Source organism: Temnothorax longispinosus, unplaced genomic scaffold (assembly GCF_030848805.1).
Source record: "Temnothorax longispinosus isolate EJ_2023e unplaced genomic scaffold, Tlon_JGU_v1 HiC_scaffold_357, whole genome shotgun sequence".
Classification (NCBI taxonomy): domain Eukaryota; kingdom Metazoa; phylum Arthropoda; class Insecta; order Hymenoptera; family Formicidae; genus Temnothorax; species Temnothorax longispinosus.
This window is the reverse complement of record NW_027270184.1, coordinates 1-11,435: the sequence shown is the minus strand read 5'-3', so window position 1 is coordinate 11,435 and position 11,435 is coordinate 1. Positions and strand designations below refer to the sequence as shown.

General features: G+C 39.4%; 1 protein-coding gene and 1 pseudogene across 1 annotated transcript; one reads left to right on the top strand and one right to left on the bottom strand.

Moving 5' to 3' along the window:
• Nucleotides 1-13: 13 nt before the first annotated feature.
• LOC139824404 (uncharacterized) lies at nt 14-2,104 on the top strand. The gene is made up of 6 exons (XM_071796934.1): nt 14-177; nt 372-501; nt 901-1,146; nt 1,348-1,519; nt 1,615-1,685; nt 1,799-2,104. Exons 1-6 carry the CDS (start codon nt 154-156, stop codon nt 2,044-2,046), a joined length of 891 nt encoding a protein of 296 aa, XP_071653035.1. The 5' UTR covers nt 14-153; the 3' UTR covers nt 2,047-2,104.
• A 574-nt stretch (nt 2,105-2,678) lies between these two features.
• On the bottom strand, nt 2,679-4,500 carry LOC139824403 (putative nuclease HARBI1; annotated as a pseudogene).
• Nucleotides 4,501-11,435: the final 6,935 nt, after the last annotated feature.

The following is an 11,435-nucleotide window of genomic DNA, read 5'->3' as shown; positions in this document are numbered from 1 at the left end:
TTAACGCTAAATATCTCGCTTCGCAGGGGAGACAGCCGCATTTTTCTGCCAAATTCTTTCGTTTCGTCGTTTTGTGTCAAAACGCGTCGAATGAGCATACTTTTATTGATATTCGAGGTGCAGCGCGTATTCTAAATTACCAATAATCCTATCATGGAATCGACGGCATCGAGTGAGGTAAGAAAATATAATAATTATTACTAAATTTTTGCACAATGTCAATAATATAAATTTTAGGAATAGAATAATTATAAGAATATAAACGTAAATATAACCTCAATCTTGTAATGGCCAAAAAATTGAACACTTCTATAATATAACAATGTCGACAAGTTTTGTTAACTATTAATTATGATTCTTTTTCATTTCAGATTACACTCGTTAACACTTGCGGGGTTTGCGAGGAAATTGTGGAAGAATCTCTAGTTCCTACACATAAATGTTTGGAGGGATTCGATACATACTGTTTTGATAAAAATCGATATTTTTATCCAATGTGCGGTAAGTATAAATGAAAATAATATATATTTATGAAGAAATTATGAAGATAAATCGAAGATAAATCAATATTCATAATCAGATCTTATATAATATATAAGATCATCTTAAGTTCATCTTTATAGGTACTATATGTAGCGAACAATACGAGTCGTACAGCATCTAAAGATAAACTTAAGACAATCTTAAATATAAGATTTAACTATGAATACCGGCCTAAGTATTTAACATTCTGTAACATAATTCTAGGCTGCGTTCCAGAACCACGGTCTTAATGCTCGAGTGTCGTTCTATCTTTGTTACTTATTACGGAAAGTTAAAAAAGGACAGAGCATGCTCTTTGCGCTAAGAACGTTGTTCTGGAAGCCCTATAATATTTTATGTAATAATTTTTTAATACAGATGATGGAAAAATAATACGACGAAGTGCGATGAATAATGGCAAAGAGGACATCATATTAGATGAAACTAGTCAGTACGAAGAATCAACGATGGTCGATAATTCTTCTGAGTCTACGGATATAGACGAATTACTTATTGAAGAAGTTTCTAAACATGAAGTATTATATAATTACAGTATACCTGTTCAACAACGTAATCGAACTGTAACTACTGAAACGTGGACAGAAATTTCAAAAGCTTTGGAAGGTATGAAAGTCATATTATTAGATTATATACAATATATACATACATACATACATACATGCATACATACATGCATACATACATACATGCATACATACGCATATACGTATGTATATACATGTGTGTGTGTGTGTGTGTGTGTGTGTGTAATCATCCTTGTGATTAAAATAGTTTTTTACTCAAATGTTTTACGTATCCTTATAGGGCGTTTAGACCCGAAACAAGCCGCCAAAAAATGGAAGACGCTACGAGATAGTTACTCTCGTGAGCTAGCCAAGGAGAAATTGCCAAGTGGAGCAGCACGTCCTACTTCAAAGCGAAAGTGGAAGCATTTCGATAGAATGGATTTTTTGCGTGATACAATTTATAGAAAAAAGTATATACTACATTATCTGAAACTAATTGTATTGTGTTATTATATTAAGTTTATCATATATTTAAACTATATAAACATAAATATTACAATTACAGAACAAGTGATAATCTTCTTGGTGACGAAAATGAAGAAAATATACCACCCATTCCAAAAAGACGACAAAATGGTAAGCATTTTTTGGTTTTTAATGTATATTTATATTAAAATGCTCAAAACAAATGTATTATTTATTTGTTATATATTTCAAATGTATTATTTACTTATTTCTTTATTTTTTAGCGACCGTGTCGACGGGTGGCACAGCGTCAACCTCTGCACTCGATAAAATTGCAGATGCAATTACTGCAATTAGCGCAATTCCTAATGTGCAATTGCCAACGTTACCACTTCCAGACAACAAACAGGATGAGGTAGATGGATTGATGACTATAGTCTCGGCGCAATTGCGAAGACTCCTGGAACGAGAAAGAAGAACTTTGATATTCCAAATATTTTCATTCGTAAATGATAAAATTTCAAATATTTAGTTGTTTCAATAACTTTTTCAATTATGCAATAAATTGTTACACGGTTTTGCATTCTGATAATAAAAATAGACTAAACGTTCAAAAAATTAAAAAATTAAATATTAACTTCAAAAAGTAGTAGATGCATCAAACCATCTACTATTTTTTAAGTTAAATATTTACTTATAATCTAATTTGTGATACATGCAATGATGTTAAAGACTAAACTGAATGTAATTTGTTTTAATTAAAAATTAGGAATACGGTGTTTATTATAAACATTAAAATAATTGAGTTTTTAATACATTCAATATATTCATTCGTTTCGATAACTTTTATTTATGGAATGCAGAACTGTGTAAATTTTTATACGTTTTTGCATTCTAATAATGAAACAAGACTGAGCGTTCAAAAAAATCTAAACATTAAGTTTAAAAATATTTAAAATATTACGTTTTGAGAAATATATTATTTTTATTTAAATATTACTTATAGTCGAATTTGTGATACATGCAATTGTATAATGTTAAAGGCTAAACCAAATGTAATTTATTTTATTTACATTTAAAGAAATATGGTGTTTATTATAAACATTAAAATAAATAAGTTTTTAATACACTGTGTTTTTATATCAAACAGTTCAAAAAATGCTATTTTTTTATTGTTCATATTACTTATACAATTTCATAATATATTTAGGTGTTAATTTATCAAAAACATACATTTATTAATTTTTCAAATACAGAGAAAAATAAATTTCAGATTCTATTGCATTTCGAGTCATTTTTTACTGATAAATTTGTACAAATTGCCATGGGACGGCGCCTTCTTCATTGAAATAATCTGTAAATTTATTTCGAATATTTGCAGCCACTCTTGAACACGTATGATTGGAACTAGCAGCAATACTTTGTAAAGCAGAATTATTTGTTTCAACCATATTTCTCCAAGCACCTGGTATAATTGATCCATTATCTATTTCTCTATCGACCATGTCTGGAGTTATAAATGTTCCTCTTCTTGTTAGATCTTGCTTACGAAGCCAGTTATGCAAAACAACTGTTGCTTTTACCATTTTTTCAACAGTATCGACTTTTGCAATTGTACTTTTTCTATAAATTCGCCATTGAGCTGCAAGTATTCCGAATGTATTCTCGATCATTCTTCTTGCTCGGGATAGTCGATAATTGAAGACTTTTTTTTCAGTTGATAGTTTCTCTCTGCCAGGATATGGTCGCATTAAATATGAACTCAATGGAAATGCTTCATCTCCAACAATCACATACGGATAATTGGAACTTCCTTCATAAATTTCATCTGCACATGGAACATGCATGTTTCCTTGTGCAAATCGTTGACCCATTCGAGAATTCTTAAAAATACCACCATCGCTCTGACGGCCAAAAGTTCCAATATCAACTAAAGTGAAGAGATAGTTAGCATCACACATCGCTAATAATACAATGCTGTGGGTTTTTTTATAGTTGTAATACATCGAACCGGAATGTTCAGGACTCTAGACAATATAAACAAATAAACATTTTAGTGAAATTTTGGCAAATATATGCAGTGTTCACACTTGCATGAAAAAAGTGCATATCATACTTGATACCTGTATAACGACATGCTTTCCATCTAAAGCTCCAATACAATGTGGAAACTGCCATTTTTCATCGAAATCATGAGCAATTGCTTTCCAGTCTAACTGATTACATTATACCAATACAAGTGGTGATAATATTTCCCATAAGATTTCACACGTTTCAGCAATAATTTGAGATACTGATGTCAAACTAACAAGATAGTGGTACGACATTGATGTCATACTATCTCCACTCGCTAAATATCTATAATAAGAAATAAAATGACTAAAAACATGAGCTAAATTTAAAAAAAATTGTTTTACATTTTAATAAAATTTCAAACCTTAAGCATATTGATAATCGTTGTTCTGCTCCAATTGGTTCACGAATGACATATTGTCGAGTAATTCTTGGACCTATTAATTGCAATAACTCTTCAAATTGAATAGTACTCATTCGGAAATAATTTCTAAAACGCAAATCTTCCAATTTTAATATGGGTAAAGCAGTATGATAAAATCCATAACGTCGACGTTGTTGAAACAATTCAGTTACCCAAGTCCGTTTCTTTTTATAATGCCGCTTCGCTTTTGAAGTTTCAGTGACCCAAGCTACAATTGCACTAGTTGCTAGTGCAATGGCAATTTTTTGTCTCCTCCAAGTTTCAACATTATGTTCTTGAACCGCTTTCTCACATTCTTTGTACCATTGATACAATCTTTGATTGTACGACATTATTAAACCAAATAAAACTGTAAAAATTATGTTAAATTAAGGAAAAATTTATAAACGGTCAGAACTAGATCTTGATTGCCTAATAATATTATTTGCGTAAATTTATGTACAATTCATCGCCCCAGCGAACCACGCACCGTTACTTTCTGTGTTGAAACGTAACCTTGAAACCGTGCAATGAGACCGTGCGCGGCCAGCTCCTGGGCCAACCACGAGTCGTGATCGCGCGACTCACGCCGGAGCAGATAAGCCAAGCGGAGCGACGAGCGATGCCGCGGCCACGGCCAGTAGCAGTGGGGACTCGGCGAAGTACTCCGTCGCTGGTCGTAAGTCGCCAAGTTGCACGGCACTCGATGCCATCGGCGGGAGACGCGCGCCTATGGGGCTCTCCTGCCGAGATAGAAGCGATAAGACGCGCTGCCGAAGCGTTCGACAGCGCGTATCGCATCGAATTGACCCGGGTCACCGTGACGGACACGGTGACGGTCACGGCAACGCCGGGCCAGACGTGGGAGCAGCCGGACGAGGACGAGCCGGATTTCGTCAGCCCATCCAGCGAGGAAGGCGAGGCGGCCGACGAAAGGGGGACATCCCCGGATTAATTTTAAGAGATTGAGACGCTCCGAGGACGGGAATGTATATAGTTCGTTTTTCTAATAAAGTTATGTAGTCTATCCGTCCGGCGTAATGATATGCGACAGCGGTCGCTGGGTAGCGGCCCACGTAGTACATAAGTTTTTTTTTTTTAGCGATCCACAAGCAGTTTATTTTCTTTTCTTGACACCGAGTGTCAGGCCGACCAGGAAGTAGATTTTCTTTTCATTTCGATAGGTGCGTGGATTGTAGAGAGCACCGGCACGATGATTGGTCGAGCCACACGCAATCTTCAGCGCGGGACTCAGACAGCGCGCACGTCAGGCGAACGAGAGTCGAGATGCCGACTCCTGACATCCTCACGAAAGGGTCACCTAGAAATTAGCGCGATCCGACCGCGCAAGCATGGGGTTTGCCGGACACCCGGCGAAACACATAAAGGAGGCGCCGTAGCGCTAAATGGCATGAACTACCGCCAGAGGGAGGCTTTACCGACCTCTGGAGACTGTCGCGAAAACGATCCGATCGCGCGAACCCCAGGTTTGCCGGACACGTCACCGAATGACGAACGCGGCGACGCAGCGCAAAAAGGCTGAACATGCCGCCAGAGGAAGGCTTCACCGACCTCTGGAGACTATCGCGAGCGCGATCCGCCCGCGCAAACACATGGTTTGCCGGACAAGGGGCAACATGGCAAGCGAAGCGTCGTAGCGTCGCGACAGGAGATATGCATGTTCAGGGGTACGAACAGACCCCAGAGATCGAACGCGAACGCAATCTGACCGTGCAAACACCCGGTTTGCCGGACAGACTTAGTATCGTGAACCGAGCGTCGAAACGAACTGAGAATCGATATGCTCGCTCGGGGAACGTTGACAAGCCTTACGAGTCTAACGCGAGAGAGATCTGACCGTGCAAACATCCGGTTTGCCGGACAGACCCGATATCTTGAACGGAGCGTCGGATCGGCGTGAAATTAAATATGCGTACTCGGGGAAGGTCGAGAAGACATCCGGATCAATCGCGATTGCGATCTGACCGCGCAAACACCCGGTTTGCCGGACAGATGATAAAAGCTAGGATTGCGTCACCAGGGACACCTGGTACACCCGAATATCGAAGCGCGATCGAAATCCGACCATCCTAACAGGGGGTTGTCCGGACAGTCCGGACAACTAGTAGTGTTAGACGTCGGCTACAGGAAGTAGGGCCGGAATACGATCGATCAGGGCCTAAAGAGTGGGCATCTGGGTCGCCGCCATTGGCGGACGTTTTAAACGTGATCCAGACGTCTTCTCCAGGAAGTTGACGCGGAAGCATGTTCTAGGACCTCCGAGAGACCTTGCGCACCGGTCGGCGTTGTCATAAGTTCATAATTGTAAAAGTTGAAATGTTGCTACCCGGAAGTCGTAAGAGCGCGACGCATATAGTGTACTAGCGTTGGAAATTTCCATCGCGAACATCTGGCGCACACCTGGTGTGCCGAAGCGCGTAAACACCTATTGTTCGAGCATCGTCATGGAAATTTCCAGAGAGGAGAAAGCGGCCGAGTCCCTATGGAAGGGGGAAAACCCGGAGGTAGGGAGCCCGGGAGAGCAACGTTTCTCGAGGCAGTCTCTCGTGGGCGCTCGAAGGTAGCAATCTCGCGCGTATTATACCGGTGTATCGTCGAAGAATATTCGCGAACGCGAAACGGAATACGATAATTAAGACTACCTCAGCGTCTGTTAACAAACGGGAACGCCCGCCAACAGCGTTACGTGACGTCGATACGAAAGACGTACGGGTTATCGCGTACCTTAATCGTGATATCGCACTTTGCGAGACGTGCGACCGCCATCTTATGTGGCAATCGTTAATTGTGAACCACCAACATTGTGCAACTATAGTTAACAATAAAAGCAATCGTTATTTGCAAAAATCCAGACGAAAATATCTTTACTTACCCGGAAACTTACCTGAACAAGCGATTGTCCGGCCATCTTGGTGATAGCGTGGTCCGATCTTCAAGGTCATCACAGATTCTACTTCAGAGGAGGCCACTGATGAAGCAACCGTAGCGGAAACCTGAAAAAAGTTGATATTAGTTGTAGTTGCGCGGACAGTTCTCTTACTTACCTGGTTGTCCGGCTATCTCCCAGTAGCGTTGATCCTAGACATCGGTGAGCAGCGGTGATCTACGACATCGGCGACGGTGATAAAGCAGCTGTCGACGAAACCTGAAAATAAAAGAGAATTAGTAGCGTTTTACTTATATTAATGTCGGGACTTAGCCGATCAAGCGGTTGTCCGGCTATCATGGTTCCACGGATGAGGTAGATGAATGGTTGATAGTGGAAACGATTGGCAGAGCATCCCAGTGGAGGCAACCGTGGCGGGAATCTCAAAAGTCAAAGGGTTAAGGAGATATTACCTGATCAAGCAGCTGTCCGGCCTACAGGTATCCCTGGCTGGCCGATTCAGGTCATACCTAGCGGTATCCAGAGCTCAGGCGATGCCTATCGAGCAGTTGTGGCGGGATTGAAAAAATAAAATTGTTTAAACAAATTGTTCACATTTTGGCTGATTTCCATTACGAATACCTACCTTCTCGGTATATAAAGGTTAAACCGAGTGGCGACCGATGACTAATAGGACAAAATAGCGTACCCCGTGGCCCGATTATGCATCGTTCGGTCACAACCTCACTAAAGCTAGAACAGTACCATCACATAATTAAATTGATAATCAATTATTAAGCAACCAAGATCCTAACCTTAGGCTTTTCTTTAATTTGATTGTATATCATATATATCGTATGCTACTTATTTATAAATTTAAATTGTTTAAATACACTAACAACTCACCACAATATTATTTTTAGGTTATAATTTAATGTCGTGCTGTTGTGCTGCTGCTGCTCCTTTTCATGAGCAGCAAGTACGCTCTAGTAAATTTTGGGCACGTGACTGATTTGCTGCTGCAGCATGCTGCATATGAAAAGGCACCTTAAGGCAGCCATGTTCTCTAGGCTTGTGTCTACTACTTTAAGAACGCGTGCTCGCATCAGCTGAGTGATTGTTATGACAGTTAAGTTATTGTGTGATTATTTATTCTTATATTGTTTTCAGGTGCTGTGCAATATGGATGGAAATCGAAAAATTTATGCGGCTGGAATATAGCGGTGATTATACCGTCAGACCCCATACAGCACAGAAACTTGCAGTATCATTGCAGAAACGTTGCAATATTGCAGATTGCGCTGCAATATCACAGCAACATTGTAGATATCAATTATTGTAATATTTAATACATATTACAGCGCAATATAGTAGCAAGATTGTAAAAATCTTGCAGCATTATTGCAAAAATACTAAAAAAAAAACGCGTAACTAATATAATATATATTTGCTTTGATGAGAAATAAACTGATTTTTCAGGTGTAGAAATGTACAATCAATCACTATCACACGTGATTATTACTCATTTCCAGTAACTTCGGTTCGCGTCGCATATATCGCGCGTGCGCGCTGCGCGGAAAAGGTGATCGGTGACTGTTCAGATAGTTGTGCTTCCAGAGGCTTCTCCCGCGCATTGTTCGTTCGTCTCGTGTAGAGCCGAGTAATTGTGTGCAATATTATTATAGTGAAATAAGTGGAAAGGCGCAGAAAGGCATTAACTGTTATCGGAAAGATAGAATTGGTAAGTAAACTTATTTTTTATTATTCTCTTTAACTAAGTTCGACTTATATATTTTGAGGTTATATACTGCGGCGCGTGTTATACTCAGCACTTGAACTATCCTAGACAACACATGCATAACTTAATGACGTCTCAGAAAGACCTGTTTATATTATGTATAAGTTTATAACACAGGCCTGGTGGAAATTTCCGTCACGGAGTGCGTCTCGCGCCGCGTGCTGCCCGACGACGCGACGTTAAAATCGCGGCCGCGCGTCAACGCCGTTAACCCTGGTCAACCGTGCCCTTTGGATTGATTCGCCGCCCTTTCGCTGGACAGAGTGAGAGAGACAGAGACCGACGACGCTGGGCACGTCGCGTCGGCTCGGGCTGTCGGCCAGCGGGTGTCCGACTCCAAAACGTAAAAGCGCGCAAATCCGAGCGCGAGGCCGTCGACGAGTTCAGGTAAAACGAAACGCCGCGGGTGAACGATCCTCGACGAGAGAGAAAGAGAGAGATCCCTCTGTCAGGAACGATGATCGACGTACGGTACCCCACGTCGGGAATTGATCTTAACGTAACGTGTTGCTTTATTTAACAAATCGTTTTGCCAGACTCGTCGAAGAGATCCAATCGCGTTGTCGTGAGTCTGGAGCTCAAAGTTGACCAAGCCTGCTTTAATAAAATTGCAAGATAGTTTTGTACCTTGTTGGGACTTGTATTTTATTCCAATTTATTTCTTTTTACAGATTGCCTTATTCCACTTTTATCGCTTATATATCTAGCTGTGGTGCAACATATGGTGCAACATATGGTAAGTCTATAATGTACCGTTTTCATATACTTCCACTTAAGACAGAGCATTCGTTATTATATAACATTTATATTGTTGAGTGCGATATTATAAATAGACGTAATGTAACGTATGCTCTGTGTTAACTGGGCTGCATGCGATTTGTATTTTAATTTCTATTTCCTCTCTTTTTGCGCTCAAATTTGATATGGAATATGGATTAAGGGATTACAGGACCCCTTAAAGTAATTAAAAATTAAAAAATTCTAAAGATTTATAAAAAGTTTAAAATTAATAGGAGTATAAATGTTTTGTTACGTTTATTTACGTACGTTTAACAATCATTTGATATAAAACAATTAGATTTTATGCTGCATATTAACGACATCATTATGCCTATTTCAATTCTGTTTTGCTAACGAAGAGGCCGTGGTTATAGTTTTAAGAAATGCTATTCTAAAAAATGGACACAGTAATTTTAACATTCAATATAAAATCTAATTTTTTTATACTAAGATACTGTAGAATATGTTATACTTAATACATAACAAAAAATTCATACTCCTATCAATTTACAACTTTTTACAACTCCCAAATTGTTCCTAATTTTTACTTCTGAATTCAGAATTCTGTAACTCCTTAATCTTCAGAATGTCACGTTTTGTCACATTTAGATCAACAAGCATTAAACTACTTCAAGATATTATTTAGATATTTAGATATTTTGTTACAGTCCTGTATTCTTCTTCCAGCTCAAAATCCGTTGCTATATTGCAGTAAATATTGTAAGTCATTGTTAGCCATTGTAAGTAAATATGAATAATGCACGAAAAAGGAAACTATTAGTATCAAAACGCCATATTAGACGAATTATTGCAGATCAAACAAATATTGATTTTATAGGATGTTCTGAAAAATCTTCAAAAGAAGAAATGCACCTTATCCGCACTTCTATTGAAGATTCTTGTGATTCAGATATAACTGAAATTATCAATAATGAAAATCACACATTTGATATAAATAACACCATTATTAATTGTGAGAATACTGGAGCGCCCTGCTCTTATCTCTCTACTTCCTCTACTCTCCCCTCCTCGAGGGTGTACCGATGCTGCGCGGGCCGAATAGGCCCCGACGCGCACAGACGAGATCTGGCCGCGTTAAGAAGCGGTTGTTATAAAAGAGAGTTACAATATACATTTATATATAGTCATTAATAAGAGTGTTTTTCTTAATTCGACCCACTCCCGGCACCACGATCCTCTCAGGTTATGGGCTCAGCACGCTTCCACTGCGCATAAAAGAAAAATCGCGTGTGCTTGTCCAGTAAATTTTGTGGGCGCGGAAAATTTCGAGGCAAGGACCTTTTATACGGTGTGCTGAGATTCGAGGTGAGAGATGGCTGATGGTGTGCAAAAAGCCGATGCGGAAATGTCGCAAGAAGCCAGTAAGTAATATTTTATGTGTTACCTTGCTACCCGAGAAAATACGGCGTATAGGTACGCATACGCATTGAAGTTCTGTGTGTAAATGCGTAATTGTACTATAGGGGTGAGTAAAAATACGCTCGTGGCGAAAGAAAAAAAAAAACCGCGACAAAGTAAAAGCCGGGAGTGCCTGAAGTCGTTGTTCTTAAAGGAAAATGCACATATTAAACGCGACTTCATAAAGTATATCATTTAAGGAAAAATATAAAAGAAAAGATGTAAAATTTAAGAAAATTAAAAGTGCAAGTTGGAAAAATAAAACGGTGCGACAATGATACTGGTGTGTGGTGTGCTATTTGAGCCTTGCCCGCGCGGTCAAAAGAATTCAGTTGTTTTGGTTACGAGAATTGATATGCGCGGCCAGAGCATAACAGAGAACTCGAAGGAGAAGGAGCGCGGTGCGTTGCGCGACGCTCGAGCGAAGGAGTAAAAGAGAGAGGTGAGAAAGATATAAGACATAGCGCGCGGCTGAGCTCTTTCTCTATTACCGAGTAGAGACATATGTTTACAAATGCGGGCTCTTGGCGCCTTTTGATCGCTGCGGCTCGGCCAACCCAT

Bases quoted from the DNA above. Each gene is read 5' to 3' on its own strand.
- LOC139824404 (XM_071796934.1), top strand. From the start codon at position 154: ATGGAATCGACGGCATCGAGTGAG. The intron at 502-900 runs GTAAGTATAAAT...TTTTTAATACAG, and splicing joins ATATTTTTATCCAATGTGCG to ATGATGGAAAAATAATACGA. The intron at 1,147-1,347 runs GTATGAAAGTCA...GTATCCTTATAG, and splicing joins AATTTCAAAAGCTTTGGAAG to GGCGTTTAGACCCGAAACAA.